This window comes from Schistocerca cancellata, chromosome 3 (assembly GCF_023864275.1).
Source record: "Schistocerca cancellata isolate TAMUIC-IGC-003103 chromosome 3, iqSchCanc2.1, whole genome shotgun sequence".
Taxonomy (NCBI): Eukaryota; Metazoa; Arthropoda; class Insecta; order Orthoptera; family Acrididae; genus Schistocerca; species Schistocerca cancellata.
In genome coordinates, this window is record NC_064628.1 from 457,057,147 (window position 1) to 457,079,487 (window position 22,341).

The 22,341-nt window shown below is 40.4% G+C and overlaps 1 protein-coding gene across 1 annotated transcript in view; it reads left to right on the forward strand.

The window, feature by feature from the left end:
• Nucleotides 1–831: 831 nt before the first annotated feature.
• The window catches only part of LOC126175226 (lariat debranching enzyme), an 86,012-nt gene continuing 64,502 nt past the window's right edge, over nt 832–22,341 (forward strand). The window contains exons 1-2 of the mRNA XM_049921858.1: nt 832–1,013; nt 14,805–15,003. Of these exons, the coding sequence (XP_049777815.1) occupies nt 14,807–15,003 (197 nt within the window). The 5' untranslated portion in view covers nt 832–1,013; nt 14,805–14,806. The remainder of the gene's footprint in view (nt 1,014–14,804; nt 15,004–22,341) is intronic.

Consider the following 22,341-nt stretch of genomic DNA (forward strand, 5'->3'; position numbering starts at 1 on the left):
TTGTGGCAGTTTCCTCTTCATCGTCAGTTGACGTGGCTTATTTAGGATGTCAAATAGTGTGGGTACTGCATTCCACACAAGTTTGTTATTGTCTGCGTTCATGAACTGGTTTTCTTCGAAATGTAGTGGACAAAAGCTAATATTATTATACAGGTAAACTGGGTCTTTCTTCATAAGGTCTTCTCGTCTGCTATTAACAAGCCATTTTCTGCTCCTAAAACGATACATTCATCGTTTATACACATATAGTTTGCAAGTGAATCCTGACGATACAGTTTAGTAACATGATGGTATATACCTCTCACGATCCTTAGGAAACCTAAAAAGAGACAGCTGTGGTGTCTTCTTCCTGTTGTTGCTGCAATTTATTGCGCTACAAACGCTCCCGATGGTATAAACCATTGTATAAAACAAAATAATCAATCACTATTCGCTTTCACTATCGCGCCGAACTTACAGTTCAATCTACCAGCCGCTTGGGGGCGCTGCTGGCGCTGTAGGCAACAAAATCGTGGCGAAGTGTCGCGACTGTTATGTTAGACTGTGGTATAGACCTTCCAGGGTCGATAGGAAACCTAAAAAAAAGAGACAGATGTGGTATCTCCTTCTTGTTGTTGTTGCAATTTATTGCGCTACGCTACGCTCCCATTTGTAAAAACTAGTGTACAAACCACAGTAAACAATCACTATTTGCCTTCGCTTTCACGATCGTGCCGAACTCAACACTTTTACTAACTGGGCGCTTGGCGCGCTGCTGGCGCAGTAGACAGCAAAATCGAAGCGAAGTGTCGCGACTATACTCTCGATAACACTTTTGACCTGACGATGCTTAACTGTTCTCTCTTTAGCGTCTAGCGATGAGAAGTGCATTGGAATTACGAAAAGTGAAGAGTTTTATTGTGCAGAGTTGGACGAAGATGAGGTTAGCTGTTATGTGGTTATGACGCAGGTGGACATAAAAAACCATTTAATGGTTTTGTTTAATCTATATCAACAAAATTCATATGCATAAGGTAGGCAGACCACGCTATGCGATTAATTCTCGTGGAAAAATAGATTCATTTTGAAGGTAGCAGCTACAGTTTGGTATTGGTTTCGGAGGGAAGTTTACAGTATTTGTGTCTTGGTCTTAATTTCAGTTGGACATTTAGCGTATTTGTATTTTCGTCTTGGATTCGGTTTACCGTATTTGAAGCAGTCCGGACGCTCCACGGCTAAGGACTTAATTTGTCATTTCTTTTTGTTTACAGTGGTGTAGTATTTTCAGTATTGTAGAAGAGAAAATGCAATAAGTGGGTTTACATAATAGGACATTGACTCCATATTTTTAGTAAACGTAAAACTGTTTTTATTGAATATTTACCATGCGTGGCCCCATGTATGGTATGATAAACATTGTGACACTGAAACATTATTAAACACACCCTCTTCAGTTTTCAGTTAATTTGCAACAAATTACGATTTTCAATTCTTATTCTTCCGGACTCTTGTGTAGATATATTTTATCCGACATATTTGCCCTTGAGATATATATATTGTTTACATAGTTGTCATTCTTATTGAAGTTGACACTGCAATTTCCTTTCTTTAATCAAAAATTTAGGTTGTTATTGTTTATTGACACATACCTGTGGAATTAATTTGCTTTCTTCTACATACGTTCACTAGGATATTATCTCTCTGTCCCAATTTATCCGAAAAGTTGTTGATGTACTAAGAGTAGCATTGGTTCAAATATTGGTAAATCCATGATTGAGCAGTGACAATAATATGTAAAGGATAGATTTTTACTCACCATATAGTGCAGGTGAATTGCAATCAGGGATAACAAAAGGGCTGCTAAACAAGTGACCTTTCAGTCAGAAGGCTTTCTTCTGAAGTGAATAACACCACCACACACACATTCACGTGAGTGAGTGTCCACGTGCATGACCACTGTCTCTGGACACGTGAGCGCTGAGGCCTTGGTGAGCGACAATGTGCTTGTGAGTTGCGCATGCATGAATCTCTCTCTCTCTCTCTCTCTCTCTCTCTCTCTCTCTCTCTCTCTCTCTCGTTTAGCAGTCGTTTTGTTGTGCCTGTCTGCTACTTGATATCTCCATTATATGATGATTAGCAATGTATCCTTTCCACAATACTGTCATTGGTCCAAAATAATTTGTAGAATGTATGGTTAATTATACTGATTCAGATTGATGGCCAAAAGTAACAACCTGAGTGACACCATAAGTATGACTTAAGATTTTTAAAAAGCCTTCAAAATCTCGTAATGGATTTTATACTTTCAGCAAATCTGCTGAAATGCTTTAAGCTTATGCAGTACTTGTTTTTCTAAAACATCCCAGTATTATTAAGGGGAATGCGAATGCTGATGCTTTTGTGTTGGACCCCTTATGCATTAATTTGTGCACCCTGTTATCATTAGAAGTCACTTTACTTTTGTGGGACAGCAACATTTTACCTACAGCAGTTAATTTTGACAACTTAGAGTCAAAAATATATTCGCTTGATACTTTTTGTTAAGTGTGATGTAGGTCATATATCACTGTGCACAATATACAGCTGAGGGTGGGAGGAGAATTGTATCTCACTACAAAATGGAGTAAATATAATTTACATAGCTGCAGCACAGCTTTGTGCGCCACAGCTGAAGTTGTCCCAGGGCACGAGCTCTATCCTAAATTCGTTTACTCATTTACTTGTTTACTGACTTCACAGTTTTGTGTGTGTGGGGGGGGGGGGGGGGGGTAGAGACACTTCCTTCATGAGTGACTGTAAGGTTTTAATTTTATTCCTAGGAATTACCTATTCTATTTGCATACCACATGCTTTGTGCCTTCCTAATAACATTTTTAGAAACCTTACAATACTGTCTGTAATAGGGTATTGCAGCTCAGTTGTGATTACTTGTAACTTTTTTATGTAATACCCTTGATATCCGTATATCGTTAGTTAGCCACCCAGGTTGCCAGTTGGTGCTAGCTCCTTGTTCTAAACATTCTAATGGAAAGCAACTTCAAAGGAACACAATAAATGTGTTGAGGGAAACATTATAAGTATTGTCTGCATTATCAGCACTATAAACATCCTGCCATTCTTTTCCTTTAATGAGGTTTAAAGAAGTCGGTGTTGCCATGTGATTAATATTTCTAAATAGTTTGTAATTATATTCAATGCATGTGTGGTGGTTCATGGTGTGGGTTCCTGTAGTCATGTCCTAGTTCATGAACCATGGGCAACGTATGAGTGGCCAAGTAAGTGGTCCCGGCAGTCGGGATACCAGTTACTTTGGAATAAGGCTGGGCATCTCGGACATATTCTGAGTCGTGGTCACCTTTGTGCTCATACGGCAAAGACTACCAAATCCACCGGTTAGTCCCTCAGCCGTTAGGGGTATAACCCAGTGGGACTCGGGGCAAGTAAGGCTAGCAACCTGATTCCCTGGTACTTTAAATATGATGCTGGCAACAATCAGAGCAAAATGCCTCGGACCTTTGGAGGTGACGGAGTCCCACCTCTAACTGACAAACCAGGGACTCCTAAGATACGACTTGGCAAACAAAAGGTAATGAGATGGGGAGCTATTAATATCAATGGGGGCTACTCTGGGAAGAAGGTAGAGCTGGCAGAGGCTGCAAATAAGATGGGGCTGGACATTTTAGCTGTTAGTGACATTCGGGTAACGGGTGAGAAAGAAGAGGAAGTGGGAGAATACAAGGTCTACCTGTCAGGAGTCAAACCAGGAATAGCACAATGGGGTGTAGGGCTTTACATCAGGAAAGAAATGGAACCCAGCGTAGTTGCAATAAGGTATGTAAACGAACGACTGATGTGGGTAGATTTGACAGTGTCTAGCAAGAAAATTAGGATTGTGTCAGTATATTCACATTGTGAAGGGACAGATCAAGATAAGATGGATAGTTTTTATGAGGCACTCAGTGATGTAATTGTTAGAGTAAAGGACAAGGACAGTGTTCTGCTCATGGGTGATTTTAACACCAGGATTGGAAATCGAACAGAAGGGTATGAAAAGGTTATGGGTAAATTTGGAGAGGATATGGAGGCCAACAGGAACGGGAAACAACTCTTGGATTTCTGTGCCAGTATGGGCTTAGTAATCACAAACTCCTTTTTTAAACATAAGAACATTCACCGGTATACTTGGGAAGGCAGGGGAACCAGATCTGTCATTGACTATATAATAACAGATCAGGAATTCAGGAAGGCTGTGAGGGACACACGTGTATTCAGGGGATTCTTTGATGACACTGATCATTATTTAATCTGCAGTGAAATTGGGATTGTGAGGCCGAAAGTGCAGGAGGTCAGGTCCATATGTAGGAGGATAAGAGTGGAGAAACTTCAGGATAAGGAAATCTGGCACAAGTACAAAGGTACCAGTTAGTTGAATGTAGTCAATTATAGTCATTGGAAAAGGAATGGACAAGGTACAGGGACACAGTACTAGAAGTGGCTAAAGAAAGTCTTGGAACAGTAGTGTGTAAAAGTAGGATGAAGCAAACAGCTTGGTGGAATGATACAGTCAAGGCAGCCTGTAAAAGCAAAAAGAAGGCGTATCAAAAATGGCTACATGCTAGAACCCTGGTAGACAGAGAATGTTATGTTGAAGAAAGAAACAAAGCCAAACAGATAATTGCAGCATCCAAGAAGAAATCTTGGGAAGACTTTGGAAACAGGTTGGAGACTATGGGTCAAGCTGCTGGAAAACCATTCTGGAGTGTAATTAGCAGTCTTCGAAACGGAGGTAAGAAGGAAATGACAAGTATTTTGGACAGGTCAGGAAAACTGCTGGTGAATCCTGTGGATGCCTTGGGCAGATGGAGGGAATATTTTGAAGAGTTGCTCAATGTAGGTGAAAATGCAATCAGTAATGTTTCAGATTTCGAGGTAGAATTGGATAGGAATGATGATGCAAATAGGATCACATTTGAGGGAGTGGAGAAAATGGTCAATAGATTGCAGTGCAATAAAGCGGCTGGGGTGGATGAAATTAAGTCGGAACTCATCAAATACAGTGGAATGTCAGGTCTTAAATGGCTACACAGGATAATTGAAATGGCCTGGGAGTTGGGACAGGTTCCATCAGACTGGACAAAAGCAGTAATCACACCAATCTTTAAACATGGAAACAGAAAAGATTGTAACAACTACAGAGGTATGTCTTTAATCAGCGTTGTGGGTAAAATTCTCTCAGGTATTGTTGAAAGGAAAGTGCGAGTATTAGTTGAGGACCAATTGGATGAAAATCAGTGTGGGTTTAGGCCTCTTAGAGGTTGTCAGGACCAGATCTTCAGCTTACGGCAAATAATGGAGAAGTGTTATGAGTGGAACAGGGAATTGTATCTATGCTTTATAGAGCTAGAAAAGGCATATGACCGGGTTCCTAGGAGGAAGTTATTGTCTGTTCTACAAGATTATGGAATAGGAGGCAAACTTTTGCAAGCAACTAAAGTTCTTTACATGGATAGTCAGGCAGCAGTTAGAGTTGACGGTAAGTTGAGTTCATGGTTCAGAGTAATTTCAGGGGTAAGACAAGGCTGCAACCTGTCTCCACTGTTGTTTATATTATTTATGGATATATGTTGAAAACAATAGACTGGCTGGGTGAGATTAAGATATGTGAACACAAAATAAGCAGTCTTGCATATGCGGATGACTTAGTTGTGATGGCAGATTCGATTGAAAGTTTGCAGAGTAATATTTCAGAGCTAGATCAGAAATGTAAGGACTATGGTATGAAGATTAGCATCTCCAAAACGAAAGTAATGTCAGTGGGAAAGAAATATAAACGGATTGAGTGCCAAATAGGAGGAACAAAGTTAGAACAGGTGGGCGGTTTCAAGTACTTAGGATGCATGTTCTCACAGGATGGCAACATAGTGAAAGAACTGGAAGCGAGGTGTAGCAAAGCTAATGCAGTGAGCGCTCAGCTACGATCTACTCTCTTCTGCAAGAAGGAAGTCAGTACCAAGACTAAGTTATCTGTGCACCGTTCAATCTTTCGACCAACTTTGTTGTATGGGAGCGAAAGCTGGGTGGATTCATGTTACCTTATCAACAAGGTTGAGGTTACAGATATGAAAGTAGCTAGGATGATTGCAGGTCCTAGTAGATGGGAACAATGGCAGGAGGGTGTCCACAAGGAGGAAATCAAAGAAAAACTGGGAATGAACTCTATAGATGTAGCAGTCAGGGCAAACAGGCTTAGATGGTGGGGTCATGTTACACGCATGGGAGAAGTAAGGTTACCCAAGAGACTCATGGATTCAGCAGTAGAGGGCAGGAGGAGTCGGGGCAGACCGAGGAGAAGGTACCTGGATTCGGTTAAGAATGATTTTGAAGTAATAGGTTTAACATCAGAAGAGGCACCAATGTTAGCACTGAATAGGGGATCATGGAGGAATTGTATAAGGGGGGCTATGCTCCAGACTGAACGCTGAAAGGCATAATCAGTCTTAAATGATGATGATGATGATGATGATGTGGACACAAATTCCTTTTAGTGTTAAAATTTGTACATCATGGTAAGAAAGACCATTTATCTGTTTACTAATGGAATTCCCATCAGGTAAGAGTTAATAAAAATGTTTTGTGTAGTTTTGCTACTCTTACCCTGTCTGTGGGGGTGGTCATAGGGTTTTAATTATCATCTATAAAAAATAAAGTGACATAGTTAAAATTGTTTGTTCGTTTTTAGGTACTGTGTAAAAACTGAAATGTCCACCTCATAGTACTGTAGGACACCACTAGAAGAACCGAAACAAAACAGCACAGCCCATTGTCAAGTAGTGATGGATCGCCTCCTCTAGTGTCATGCCACAGTACTGTAGTATGGGCATTTCACAATGTACCAGGATTGCAGACATGTACTTTCAAAGAGAGAAAAATTAATTATGTGTGTTAATTTTTTGATGTGGTAAAGCTTCGCCTAAGTCATATACAGGGTCAAAAAGGGAAGTGTTAAGAAGGTTGCTTAGCTTTGACATTGGTAGAGAGGGGCGAATTATCAGAACTAATATAGAACTCTTTAGGAAGAGTGCTAGAATTTTTAAGCCAAGTAGAGGGTTCCATGATGTCAGCTGCAATTTAGGCTCTTCGGTGAAGGATCTTGGAAATAATAACAGGAGATAAGGAATAGTTCGGTCCACAATATGAATTGTTCATTTGAGGATGAGTCTTTAGGCACACTGCTGTCAGTGCTCCTCACACTAGTGTGTAGAGTAGAACTGTTTCAGCATTATGCAGGATGGAGCAGTCTTTGGTTTGTGTTAATTCAGAGAGTCAAAAAGCACAATGACTCAAGGGAACAGTCTCACAAGAATGTGCTTGGTATATCATTCCTGAATTGATGAAATGTAACCATTACAGGTTTCAAGTAACAGTAATACAGGACAGTAACCTGCTTTGTAATTCTTAGTTCGTTGATTGGTATAACAATGAATCTATAATGCAGCAATGTGCCAAACATATTTTTTAAAAGACAGAGGGAGCAGAAGTTTTATTGCTCACCTAAAGAAAGAAAGAAAAAAGAAATATTCGAGCCAAATTTTTGCATCCTAATTGAAATTACACCAAAATGTAAATCAGCTTTCGTAATAGATTTAAATGTAGTCCTACTCTTTTCATAGCTGTTTACAATTAGGAAATCTGTTGTCAATTTTAAGATACTTGATGTTAAACATAGAAAAAAATGTTACTTTGTTAGTTTTGGGCACTAATAACTTCATGAATATGTCTGTAGCATAGCTCATAATCCACTATTTTATGACAGTCAGGCAGACAATGCACTGACAAATAATCATGTTGCCAGTGGCCTTTCATAACTACCAATTCCTTGTTAAAATATGGGGAAAATTTGTCCCAACAAAATTTTTATGAAAGTTTGAAGAGAGGATGTGCCTTGGGCATTGCATTCTGATCTTCACTTATATTATTTTTGTAATCTGCACAAAAATCTGATCCAGGATAGTGGGTTGTGTTGTCTTAACTCTTATTAGGTCAGAAAATGTGGTTTGCCAAACATAATTTCTTTCACATATTTCCATTTTGGAAATAGCTGCCCTTATACAAACATCTGTAGTACTTATACCACATTACATATGGGCTAAGATTTTGCAGAAGTCCAAGTAGGATCGTAAAGTTCATTCTGAACACATTTCAACCAAATTGAAGATGGTTGAGTTGGGAGCATATTACAGATTGGGGCACTTGGCGCAGAATGCCTCAGCAGTTACCTATATTTTAGTACAACACAGCTAGTCCAAGTAGGATCGTAAAGTGCGTTCTGAACACATTTCAACCAAATTGAAGATGGTTGAGTTGGGAGCATATTACAGATTGGGGCACTTGGCGCAGAATGCCTCAGCAGTTATCTATATTTTAGTACAACACAGCTAACTTGGGGGCATGGTTCCAGTTGCAGGTTTCCTATGTAATAGTTGACGGAGGCAAGAAAAAGTTTGATTTTCAGTATTTCATGCTGTTATTGACATAATTTAAAATGCAGTCATAAACTAATCATAAACTAATGATCAAGAGGCATAATCTTACGTTAAAGGTTGAACACACAAAGTCTAGCATTACAGTTACAAACTATGTATAAGAGGCAGTAACTGATGGTTCACGAATTACCCAGACTATATTCACCCAATATTAGAGAATAAGAGCACTTGGAGACCTCCAACAAACTGTACACACAATTTCAAACATTTACAAAACTTTTGCTTCCTGACACTCTCCACAGAATGGTGAAAGGAATGAAGTTTATTACGTAATACATTTTTGCTGTTCATGCAGAAATATTGCAACATCAGGCATGACATTTTAATTTATTACTTCTTTGCAATACATTTTACAGACAGTGTCCACATACTGTATATTACTTAGGAACTGCAAAATTATATCATTGTACAACATATAGTTCAGGAGACGCGACTTTTTATACATTGAGTTCTCCATTCTTTAAAGAGTCTCGGGTGTGGGTTTACTTGTTTAATATAACTGAGGAAGCAGCAGTTTTTTTCAAAGGAGCAGCATTTTAGGAATATAGTGATAGTTTATTGTTAATGCACTGTAGTTAGTTCATATGATTCTGATGTTAATGTGTACTTTGACTCTTTCCACCACTCCAAGGTCAACCTTTTTGATGGAATCCATGGACAATATACCTTTTGTCAACAGATGTGTCTAAAATAATATACAAAAAGTGTAGTCCTGTATCTGTTGTAAGCAGGTGATATGCCAACTGATATTGTGAGGAGGTACAAAATACCATAGACATACACATTTTACCTGTCTTAAGGGGAGTTGGAATGCCCTATCTCGCCAATGTTAAATTTGCTAACTTTGTGTACCTTTTTCTTTGGAACTATTATCTTCAGAACTTTGAAATTCTGGCAGAGGTTTTCAGCATATATTGTGAGCCCACTGAACTAGAACCAATGTTTTCTTTTTGTTGGTATAGTATTTATGAATTTTTTACCATTAAGCCATTTTTTATTGGAAAAAGTATAACATAAACTTCCCTAGTTCAGAGAATAAGCCAGTTCTTGTCATGATTCTAGTTCAGTGGCCTCTTTGAACTGTTTTGCAGCATTTCTGAAAATTTGAATGTTGTTGGTTGAGTGGTTTATGAGATAAAGGTACATGTAACACTAAAAATGTCAAATGCCAGAAAATGCGATTAAAGTAATTTATTATGAAAATTCACAAATACCTTTTATTCTATTATCAAAAGTGTCCAGCAGAGTAATCAGGGTCATCTTCTAGTTCTTCTTCTTCACCTAGAAGCTTTCTTCTCCTTGCTGCCCTTGCTTTTTTTGTATTAAATTCAGCTGCATACTGAGCCTTCCTTACTCGCACGCTGTCCAGAAGCTGAAGACCTCTGATGGTGTTGATACCAGGAGCAATGCCGAGCCTTGCCATGACCTTTAGCCTACCCATATGACCATCATTGAATGAAATAACAGCATCACTGACTCCCCATTTCAATGTTTTTATCCCAACAAATACATTCTTAGGTACACGAGTCCAAATGAGGTTGTTGAACGACTCGTTTTGATTCTGGGTACAACCATGAAGACATTTTCGCAGAAGATCAGGATGCCCCAAGTCTCTATATATTGGTTTAATTACTTCCATAACAGCCAATGGAATATAATTTTTATGGTGATAAGGATCCCCAGTAGCTTGAGATTTTCTATAATTGCACCATGACTGAGGACCATCTGGACAAGCAAAATGTTGAGGATTATCATCAGTTGATGATCGATGTAAATATGTGGCCCATACAGCTTGTCTCATTTCCTGCAAATTATTTGCATTATTTCTTATTGCCATACCATAGTATTGTTGTAATTCATTTATAATTTTATCTGACAGGCGACCTCTAATGGTTTTACCATCTGACAAAATTTTGTCCTTCAGATTCTGTTTCAGTTTCCTTAGACGAGTGCCCATTCGTTTCTGAACATGACCGACACATTCTAGTTTAGTTATTGTCTTATTGACATATGGCATGGATTCTGTAACACTTTTGTATGCCTTGGAGTCCCCATCTCCAAGGAATTTTGTGTAAAATACTCCCCGTTCTTTTTCTGATCTGCTAAACATTTTCACAGCAGCGGCAGCCTCCATGCCTCCACTCGTACCTTCATAATTCTTGCTACATATGTGAGCTGCTTCTATCTTACCAGATGCACAATGGTAACAATGTTTAGTGAGCACTTCATAGTCCAAAACTTTACCGCTGTCCACACTAGTAACAGTAGCAACAGCATTTTTGGATGTGTGACCCCTTTTCTGCCAGGTTCCATCAAAAGCAACAGGGATATCTGGGTTTCCTTCATTTATATATTTTGCTTCACTGGCAGCAGCTTTCATTGATAAATCTGCTACAGACTGAACAGCATCTCCTATCACTTCAGTGTAATTGTCAATTTTAGCAGGTGGAGGTGGAAGATTCATTATGGCACAAAATGTTTGAGCAGCAGTATGTCCTTTACCAATTGCTCTCATTGCATACATTAGCCTGATATTACTCTCAAACAAATTGCTACTGCATGTTTTAGAGCTCCAAAAACAGGTCTCATTTTCACAACTGGCACAAACTATAGCAATTTTGCAGGAAAGTCCTATAGATTTTGTTATGTTCATATCAAAAGAACCTCCACAAAGATTACAACACAAACATTTCTTCATAACTCAGTAAAAACAGGAAAGTCGACTAAAACATATTGTTCATTAGAAGCTTCATCTGTAATTTCACTTGCACAGTTTGATAACTTCTTTTTTGATGCACTGGTGGGCGTGTCTCCTTCACACATCTCAGCTGTACAAACGTCAGAACTTTCACCAGCATCAACAGGTGCTGAAGCAGAATCACTTGAACAAACGTTATTTGTAAATCTATTACCGCGAAACTTTCGCTTTTTAAATAATGATGCACTCCTAGGCATCGTAGAAACTACGCACTCACCACTGAAAGTCAAAACAAGACAGATAACAAACTCCAAATGAGCGACAAACTAAACTCGAGGCTCAAAACAAACACTCACAGATCAAAAACTGAACAATAAACACAGCTAGTCGTAAAAACAATGGTACCTATGGAAGGATCAAAGATTCTACAACTGAAGAGTGAAATCCACAGCCTTCTATATGTAATGTTTTCGGAAATGCGAAGATTTAAATGTGTACAAATCACAAGATGGGTAACTTTGCTGGGCGCACATGTAATTTTGAAAAATTAAATAAAAATACTTCCAATTGGAATTTCTTAACAAATTTTGCACCATTTTAAGCAGAAAATTTCAAATTAAGTTATAAGGTTAAAAACTGAAAATGTGAATTTTTTCCATTTTCCGGCATTCCAACTCCCCTTAAATAACACAGTTTGACGTTTATAGTCCGTATCATATTGAGATACAGTTTTTGGTAGACCTAGCACATAAACAGCAATAGCTCAAATTAATAGCTGATGAATAGCCTCTCACAGTGTACTTTTTGCATGTTTTAAAATTTTCTGCAATGTTATGAAAAGGATAGTTGCTACTCACCACATAGCGGAGATGCTGAGTCGCAGATAGGCACAATAAAAAGACTGTCACAAAATAAGCTTCAGCCAGCAAGGCCTTTGTCGAAAATGGACACACACACACACACACACACACACACACACACACACACACACACACACACGACCGCAGTCCATATCAGCCGAGCCAGACTACGAACAGCAGAACAGGGGCATATGATGGGACAGGCAGCCGGTTGGGTATACAGAAGAGGTCGGGGCAGTGGGGGGGGGGGGGGGGGGGGGGGATAGTAAAGTGCTGCTGGGGGAGCATGCAGGGACGAGGTGGAGATATGGTAGGGCAGCTAGGTACAGTTGGGAGTTTAGATGGAGTGCAGGGTAGAGGGGGGGGGGGGGGGGAGGAAGTGGAAAAGAAGTTAAAAGACTGAGTGCATTGGTGGAATAGAGGGCTGTGCAGTGCTGGAATGGAAATGGGGAAGGGGATAGATCGGTTAGGACAATGACTAATGAAGGGTGAGGCCAGTAGGGGTATGGGAATGTAGGATATATTGCAGGGAGAGTTCCCACCTACACAGTTCAGAAACGCTGGTATTGGTGGGGAGGATCCAGGTGCTATGGGGCACCTTCATGGCACCACCCTATGCCAGCCTATTCATGGGTCATCTACAGGAATCTTCTCTAAACACCCTGAATCCTAAACCCCTCATCCAGTTCAGATTCGTTGATGACACCTTCATGATGTGGATTGAGGGTGAGGACACCCTATCCACATTCCTCCAGAACCGCAACGCCTTCTCCCCCATTTGCTTCACCTGGTTCTACTTAACCCACAAGCCACCTGCCTCGGTGTTGACTTCCACCTCGAAGATGGCTACATCAGTACGCCTGTCCATATCAAACCAACCAACTGCCAGTAATACCACCACTTTGACAGCTGCCACCCATTCCAAACTAAGAAGTCCCTTCCATACAGCCTAGCCACCCATGGCCATCGCATCTACAGTGATAAGTGGTCCCTCTCAAAATACACAGAGAGTGTCACTGAGACCTTACAGACCATAATTCTCCCCTGCCCCTCTCCACCTTCTACAAAAACAGATTTCCCTGACCTTATCTTTTCAGTCATCCACCACCTCCCAAAGTACCACCATCTGGCTACAGAGGCGCATTCCCCTCATGTCTCAGCACCACCCAGGACTGGAGCAACTGCATTACATTCCCCACCATGTTTTCGACTACCTCTCGTTATACCCCAAAATGATAAATATACTATCCACTATCCCACCCCCCCCCCCCCCCCCCCCCCCCCCCCCCCCCCAACAGTGGCATTTCACCAAACAGTGGCATTTCACCAGCCACTGAACCTAAAAAATATCCTCTTCCATCCCTACACTACCCCTGCTCCCAACCTCTTGGCTCATATCCCTGTAATAGACCTAGATGCCAGACATGTCCCATACATCCTCCCACCATTACCTACTCTAGTCCAGTCACAAACATCACCTATCCCATCAAAGGCAGGGCTACCTGTGAAACTAGTCAGGTATTCTACAAGCTAAGCTGCAACCACTCCGCTGCATTCTATGTGGGCATGGTGTCTGGTCCTCATGAATGGCCACTGACAAACTGCAGCAAAAAAACAACTGGACCACTCTGTTGCTGAGCAAGCCACCCAACATGGCATATTTCATTTCAGTGGCTGCTTCACAGCCTGTGCCATCTGGATCCTTCCCATCAACAGTGGGGCTTTTCTGAAATGCGCAGGTGGGAACTCGCCCTGCAATATATCCTATGTTCAAGTAACTCACCTGGCCTCAACCTCCATTAGGCATTGTTCTTACCAATCTAACCCATTCTCTGTTTGCATTTCAGTACTACAAAGCCACACTGGACTCGCATTCGGGAGGACGACGGTTCAATCCCGCGTCCGGCCATCCTGATTTAGGTTTTCCGTGATTTCCCTAAATCGCACCAGGCAAATGCCGGGATGGTTCCTTTGAAAGGGCACGGCCGACTTCCTTCCCCATCCTTCCGTAATCCGATGGGACCGATGACCTCGCTGTCTGGTCTCCTTCCCCAAAGAACCCAATCCCAACTACAAAGCCCTCTATTCTCTCCTTTTCCACTACCTCTATCCCCCTCCCCTCCCCCCCTTTCTGCACTGCCCTCCATCCAACCTCCGGACTGCACCTAGCTGTGTACCCTCTCTCCATCTCGTCCCTATATGCTCCCGCATCAGCACTTTACTGTCCGCAACCCTTATCCTGATATCCCTCCCTGTCCCTGCCCCAGCTTCTTCCTTACCCCCGTCAGTTGTCTCTCCTATCACACGCTGTTGTTATAATCTGGCTTCAGCTGCCAGAGACTGTGGTCTGTGTGTGTGTGTGTGTGTGTGTGTGTGTGTGTGTGTGTGTGTGTGTGTGATATCCATTTTTGGCAAAGGCCTTGTTGGCTGAAAGCTTATTTTGTGACAGTCTTTTTGTTGTACATATCTGCAACTCAGCTTCTCCACTGTGTGGTAAGTAACAACTATCATTTTCATAATATTGTTGCATTCCATCGTGGTCTTCCCATTGTTTGTTTAAATTTTTTGTTGTAGCTGACTTTATTTTGGAAATATTCTACATTTCTAGCTAACTTGAGTGCTCAGTGCCGCGAGTAGGCTGGAAATACTGTGTTGTGATATTTTTGTTTAAGGCAACACATAGTGTTGACATGTTTTAATTAAGTTCAGGAATTTGGTTTACAGATATGAAGATAGCAGTAGAAGGTTGTGCTCATGGAGAATTAGAAAAAATTTATGAAGCAATTGAGCATCTACAGGAAAAAGAAAATGTGAAGATTGACCTCTTAATATGCTGTGGAGATTTTCAAGCTACAAGAAATGCTGAAGACTTGCAGTGCATGGCTGTGCCACGAAAGTATCAATCAATGTGTTCATTTTACAAGTAAGTTTGTAATGTGACTGCTGCTGTCTTGGTATTGTAAGGGACATTCAAATGAAACCCGGTCACTAGTGTAAAATAACGGTAATGATTTTATTAACTCAAAAATGTAGTTATACACAATCCATATATACTCAAAAATAGTCACCAAAACTGTTGGCACGTTTATCCCATTGCAACACTAGCTGGTTGATTCCATCCTTGAAGAAGCTAGTAGGCTGCTGTCAGATCCAGGCCTGGACCCAGTCAAACACTTTGTTGTCCATTGCAAATCAATGTCCTCGAGTAACTTGTTTTAGAGGTCCAAACCTATGAAAATCACACGGTGAAAGGTCGGGACTGTACAATGGATGCTCCAGCAGTTTCCCACCAAAACTACTCCAATATCGTCTTCACTGCATTGGGCGTGTGTGGGTGGACATTATCAAGCAGGAGGATGACGCCATTGGACAACATGCTTTGGTATTTTGACTTGATGGCTCTTCTAAGATTCTGTAAAGTGGCTTGATAGTGATGGGCATTGATAGTGGTTCCCTGTTCCAGGAACTCGACAAGCAGAGTGCCCTTGCAGCCAAAAAAAGGTGGACATCATGACCTTACCAGAATTGGTATGCACAGCCTTTGATTTCTTTGTAGGTGAAGAAGTCGCATGTTTCCACTGCTTGCTCTGACACTTTATTTCTGGTTCAAAATGGTGACACCATGTTTCGTCACCTGTGACAACACGGGGCATAAAGCCGTATTCCTTCTCATAATAATGTTGCAGATGACTCAAAGACAGTGCCATTCGAGTATTGCGCTGTTCAGTGGTCAGTTGGTGGGGAACCCACTGCGCACAGATTTTTCAAAAGTTCAAGTATTGATGCATTATGGTGTGGGCGGTGCCAGGCTAGTACCCAGTAACTGACCAATCTCGTCCACAGTGATTCTGCTGTTGTCTAAGACTAAAGCATTCACTTCCGCAACCATTTAAGGTGTGATGACACGATGAGCCTGTCCTGGACAAGCATCATCTTCCAGTGACTTGTGCCTCTCAAGGAATCGTTTGCGCCATTTCACAATGCGTGTACAACTCAAGACTGTACTTACCATACACAGCCTTCATCTGTCGACACATTTCACAGCCTCCAACTCTCGCTGCCACCAAAAATCGAATCTCTCCTTGTTGTTCCTGCTTACTCGACTGCATGTTTGGTGGTAGACGACAACTTGTGTGACCACCTTCCCTTTGGCATCAGACCACACTGGCGCTATACAACATCAAACAGTGCGCACACATCAGTCTCTCTACCAATAGATGGTGGCACCATACCTAAAATTATGTGGTGCCACCATACGTGTGAGGCAAAGGTAGACACACTGACCAGGTTTTGTTTGAATAAACTCATATATAATACATTTGCTGTAGCACTCCTTCCATGGAATTTTCATTTCACCTCTGGTGGTTTTCAAGGGATAGTGCCATCTGGAATCAAAAATTTGTTAACTTTCACATTTCCTCTGAGTAGGGCCTAAATATGCTCACCCCAGGCAGCTCAGCGAGTATTTGTCACATGCAAGTGTGACAAATCCAGGTTTTGTGTCACAGCTAGACACAGACTAAAGTCCATGTGACAAAAGGTGACCCTGAGAGTCAATGTGGACTTGGCACAGCTGTTTTGCATGTCAGTCACCTAATTTGAATTTGTATACATCGCTACAATAATACCTGTTCTGCAGCTCTGTAGACAAGTTGTATCCAGTTGCACAGCTTCCATATCACTAGCAGCATTTTGTGCATCACAGTTGAAAACTGACGACAACAATGCGAGCCATCTTTCACTATACAAAGTTTATGCTAGTCATTGCCAGAAACTAAATTCAGCACTAAGTTCGTGGCTGAAAACATAGCAGGAACAAATCTTAAGACTGGAACAGGGTGTATACGACCCGGGACAACCGGGAGATCCGGGAAAAACCCAGGAATTTTTTCATCCAGGAGAAAACTGGGAAAAACCCGGGAATTTTTTTAGAATTCCGGGAATTTTTCATTGTTTTAGTTTTCAGTTAAATTTTTGTAATTTTGACTGGTAAGAACCGCTACTCTAACAAAGGATATTACTGTATCCCGCTACTGCAGAATAATACTTCAACAATAAAACATAAACGAGAGAAAAAAAATTGTAAAGGAAATGCGCCATATACAACGACGACACATAGTCCTCATGCAAGTGTCTGCCAACAGCAAATGTTTCAAAGGCTTTACGAAGATTATGCAGTACTTCATAACAACAAATTCCCTCCGATGAGCGTGAAGTCACAACTGTTTACATTTGATTCATGTTAGCAGTTACGAGCGGGCTCATGCGCATGCGCAGTTGAGTCGCGTTTTAGTAGTAGATCCTCCCGCTTCTGGCTACAGGAATGTGGCTGTTGGCTGTGCAAGCAGTGGCAGCAAGCGGCTAGATGCTGCCGGGAAAAGGGGCGCCAAATTCATATTCTCGGGGGAAAAAAAACTTGTTTCACAAAACGCCTAACATCCAGCGCACGTTGATCTATCGATCATTTATATGATTTTGAAATGCATCCCTGTTGGTTTATGAATCATAAGTTGATTTTTGAATGCGTGCATAGTGTACGTGATGTCTCTGTCAGGAGAATCCTCGTCGCATCTAGAAATAAACTTTCCGCAGACAAAAGGAGATGGGGCTATATGAGCTGAGCGGAGTAAAGCCGAACGGATGAATGTCAATCGCTGTCGTATTATGTACTTGATTGGGTTTTCGATTGATCAGCGTTGTTATAATTACTAGCGAAATCAATAGATTCAGTCTACCAGAATTGAACTAAACGACTACAGGAATAACAAGTGAGAAAGATTACGTATTATCTTCTCATTGTATCCAAGAAAATGAAATTTTGGCAGAAAATTTTTGGCCAGATCGCTACACTAGTAAGGACCAGTTGTACAGTCCCCGGCTAGCAGCCGCTTAAGTTCTATTTTGGAAGTAACAGAGAAAACGTTTTGTACGAATATGTAACAACGCTTCACCGCAGAATAATCGCGGGGTAACTAAAGCAGTGATTCTGGCAGGGTTAGTGAAGTTAATAGGCAAACAAATTTTCACTGTGGCGGGAATAGCTACAGAATTGGTGATGACACGATTGTTTGTTAGAATGAGGAAGCAGATGAAACGGGGACATCACACAAATTATAGAAGAATAAGACAATTCCAAATTTATATAAAAATTTCGTAATACTACTTTTCGATCTCATGCTTGAGAAACTGGTGCGTATGAATGAAATGTGAAACTATTTCCTAACATAAAGTTTTTTGCTTGTAGTATGCCTAATACGCATTTGGTATTGTTATTCCGTGAATTATATTCTGTCGTGTTATAAAAATGACCATTTGTGCCAATACAGTCTTGCTTATTTGGTGTGTGTTACTAAATTGCTGCAATATTAGAAAGACCTATTTTGTTTTATCTAGCATACAGTGACAAAATAGACATAATCAGATCGAGAAACCACGCCACCCTAGGGTATTATTAATGTTAACAGCTTTTTCAGTATCAGATGACGAAATTTCGATTTTTCATGTAGCAAAATGTTTGACGAACTTTGGTGAGGTAATAGATTAATGCGTAGAAAGGAAAGCACGCCATGTAAAGCTGTAGCAAGATTAGAGAGAAAAAACTGCTAGGAGGTAAGGATTGAAGAAGTGTGTACTTTCTTGCTTGTCTCTTGCCTCTATTGGTTTTTTGTATCCTGTATTTAATTTTATGTCACACAAAACAGCAAGTTATCTGCTAACAGACAATAAAGAGTGCAAATTTTCTGAAGATTTCATGTACTCCCGATTACAAATAATCCCATCCGCTATTAATGAAGAGTTTTTAAAAAAATAATAATAAAAAAGAGGGGCAGGTTGTCAAACCGTCTGACTGGGAGCAGGAGAGGCACCACAGAACATTTCAATTTCCACTGTCCTGAATACAGTTTGATGGCATCGCTTACAAAATATACACCTTCCAATTTCACAGAGCGAAATACAGTGACGTGTGATGGAAGAATGCTGTATGAAGAGGCGTGGCACTGCACTTTGGCACACTTAAGACCAAATAACAAGTCATACGTTTTCTCAAACACACGTTTTATGTTTCAAACTTTTCAGAATGATGTGCCTTACAAGATGCGCATATTTTCGAAAATTTGATTTTTTTAAATGTTGACCCGGTTCGCAAATATCGTAGATTCGGGGCTGATGCGCAGAGCAGCCTAGAGTTATAGTGGGTAGTCTCCACATGACCCGTGTTTACGTTTAGTAATTTTGCTGTTTCCCCTTCATTTACTCTCACGTCAAATGAAAACAAAACGGATATCTGTGGCCGGGAGATATCAAGTGAATTATAATACATCCACATAATTACGAAAGGCTTAAATATTTAATAAGTTTAAGATTTTATTTTATTTCCACCTTTCGGGCAGTCAAGCATTATTCGCCTTGCGGAACAATGAAGTTATTTTTGTCTGTTTGTTAAAGAAATTGGGCTTTTATTAACCTTTTCCGCAGCGGCAGTCAATGTATTTGAAACGAAATTTTTAATTCCACAGTACTGGCTAATTTCAACTGTTTGCTGTGTTTCAAGTGCATGTTTTCATCTTCTAGCACATATGGCATTATGCCATAATAAAGAACCAAACATGATGTAATACAGTACTGGTGCTCCAAGAAATTTTACACCCCGAAAACCACACTGAAAAGCTTAATATCAGGTCGAGGTCTACTTCATTGGAAATATGGACATACGAATGTGTACTTTAAGTTGCAGTTTAAATGTGCACGTTTTAGTATGGTTCACGAAATTCTGATGCTCTTGGAGTACCCTGTGATGTCTTGCTGCTTTTATAACTGAATGTAAGATCTTTTAATGTTTTACATGTACGTAAATACGGGCTTCCTACGTTATGGTAGCTGCGCAAGCGTGGTGTCACCTGTCACCTGGCGCTCCATGGAAACTACTGAAACGAACCTATTTCTAACAGGTCGTGGAAAAATATTGGGAATGCTGGTTTGAAAAGCGTTACTTTCAAAGTAAATATCCTTTAACATAAGTTGGACTATGCGCGAGAATGTACCATGAATTTCTTAAATTACAGAGCGTTTGAGTCTCATTTAAAAATCAACTCTTTGATGACGAGCCATTTAGAAGAATTTCGAACCCTGAAGATCAGACATTTATGTCATTATTAAAAATTTTACTGGCACATTTGTGTGATATACCTTCAAGTGTAACACGCGCAAAAAAATCAACATTATATGCGAATTAGCTTCTCTTGCAGCTTATTAACCTTAGAGACCAATATTATATGTGAAAGCTTTGCTTTTCTTGTAGCAACACGGTGTATATTAATTTAAACCAATAACTTGTGTGTTCGTGCTACTTAACAATGATGTTGCTATTGGCTGACTACATCATGCGCCCTATGCTCTAAATATTCGCTGTCATCAGCTGGCGAGATCACATGACATGAGCTAACTGTCTTACAAAAGCACATCGCAATCTCGATTTCAGTGATTCGGAAAGTAACATGCGGTGTTTGTTGTAATTCCGATGTATACTTTCGTAATATGAAAATACGCAGCGTGCATGTTGTTGTACATCAAAGATATTTCCGAAACTTGTCTTTTTCCCTGAGTTTCATTTTATAAAGTGCCGGAAAATTCTACGTCCGTGTCCAAAACCATAACCATTCAAAGAATTGGTAAGTTTTTGCAGTTCCAAAGGAAAATATACTGTTACTTAGGACGGAAAAAGTGTGTTTTTACCCGGGGGAAAGTTTATTTTTAACCGAAAAATGCAGGAATTTTTTTTCCTTGTCCGCATATACTCCCTGTGGAAGTAAAGTGAACTCTAAACAGAACCAAAGAATAAATTCATTATTATGTTAAACACAAGGCACAATGATAATTGCAATTTAGAGTCCTGATCAGAAAATGAGGTAGCTGTTGTATTTTGGGGTTGGCGAACAGAACAGATTTGAGGAGGCAGTTAAACTTCTGAGCCGGTCATCTACTTCTAATAGCGAACAAATGACTCTACATATGAGAAGAGTTTGCCATGACCTCTGAAGTTGTGGTTGTTGTTGCAAACATAAATATCTGGTAAACAGATATTCGCCAATTCTGCGAATTAGTTTCCATATTGCTGGATTTGTGAGGTATTGGTTTCCATATTGCTGGTGTTATGGGGTAATCGGTCCCTTCTCCATATAGTCAGCCAGTATGGGCTGAAGAGCTCCTAGTGGGCTATGTCTCACGTAGTGGGGACGGTTGTATCTGTGCTGTGGAGGGGTGGGGGCAAGGATCCTCGATGGGTAGTATCGTTTAGCTGTTGTGGCCAGTGAAATATCTCAGGGCTTCCTCAGAGTCACTTAACTGTTATCTTGTTCATTTAGGTCTTGGAACATTGACTAACTTCTCTGCTAATGTGAATATAATAGAGGGAAATATTCCACATGGGAAAAATATATCTAAAAACAAAGATGATGTGACTTACCCTGTACTTCCGCCTCGACTGACATCTCTGCCCAAACTCTTTGCTTTTACAAATGTCTGCTTGTGTCTGTGTATGTGCAGATGGATATGTGGGTGTGTGTGCGAGTGTATACCTGTCCTTCCTTCCTTCCTTTTTTCCCCCAAAGGTAAGTCTTTCCGCTTCCGGGATTGGAATGACTCCTTACCCTCTCCCTTAAAACCCACATCCTTTCGTCTTTCCCTCTCCTTCCCTCTTTCCTGACGAAGCAGCCGTTGGTTGCGAAAGCTTGAATTTTGTGTGTATGTTTGTTTGTGTTTGTTTGTGTGTCTATCAATATGCCAGCGCTTTCGTTTGGTAAGTCACATCATCTTTGTTTTAGATATATTTTTCTCTGCTAATGTGTTTGATGTAGGATGATGAGCAGTGGTAAGCTCCCATAATAGTAATTTCTCAAAAAAACAGTGTTCGTCATGGTAATTGTTGCTGTATATTGTCTAGTAAGTTCAATTTGGATTCCATAGAAATGTTGGAACACGAGAGCCAATTCTCACCCTGCGACTTATCTTAGAAGATAGATTCAGGAAAGGTAGACCAGGGTGTATATGGCCCGGGACAACCAGGAGATCCGTGAAAAGCCCGGGAATTTTTTCAACCGGGAAAACGTGGGAATTTTTTAGAATTCCAGGAGTTTTTCATTGTTTCAGTTTCCTGTTAAATTTTTGTAATTTTGACTGGTAAGAACCGATGCTCTAACAAATGATATTACTGTATTCTGCTTTGCAGAATAATACTTCAACAATAAAACATAAACAAGAGAAA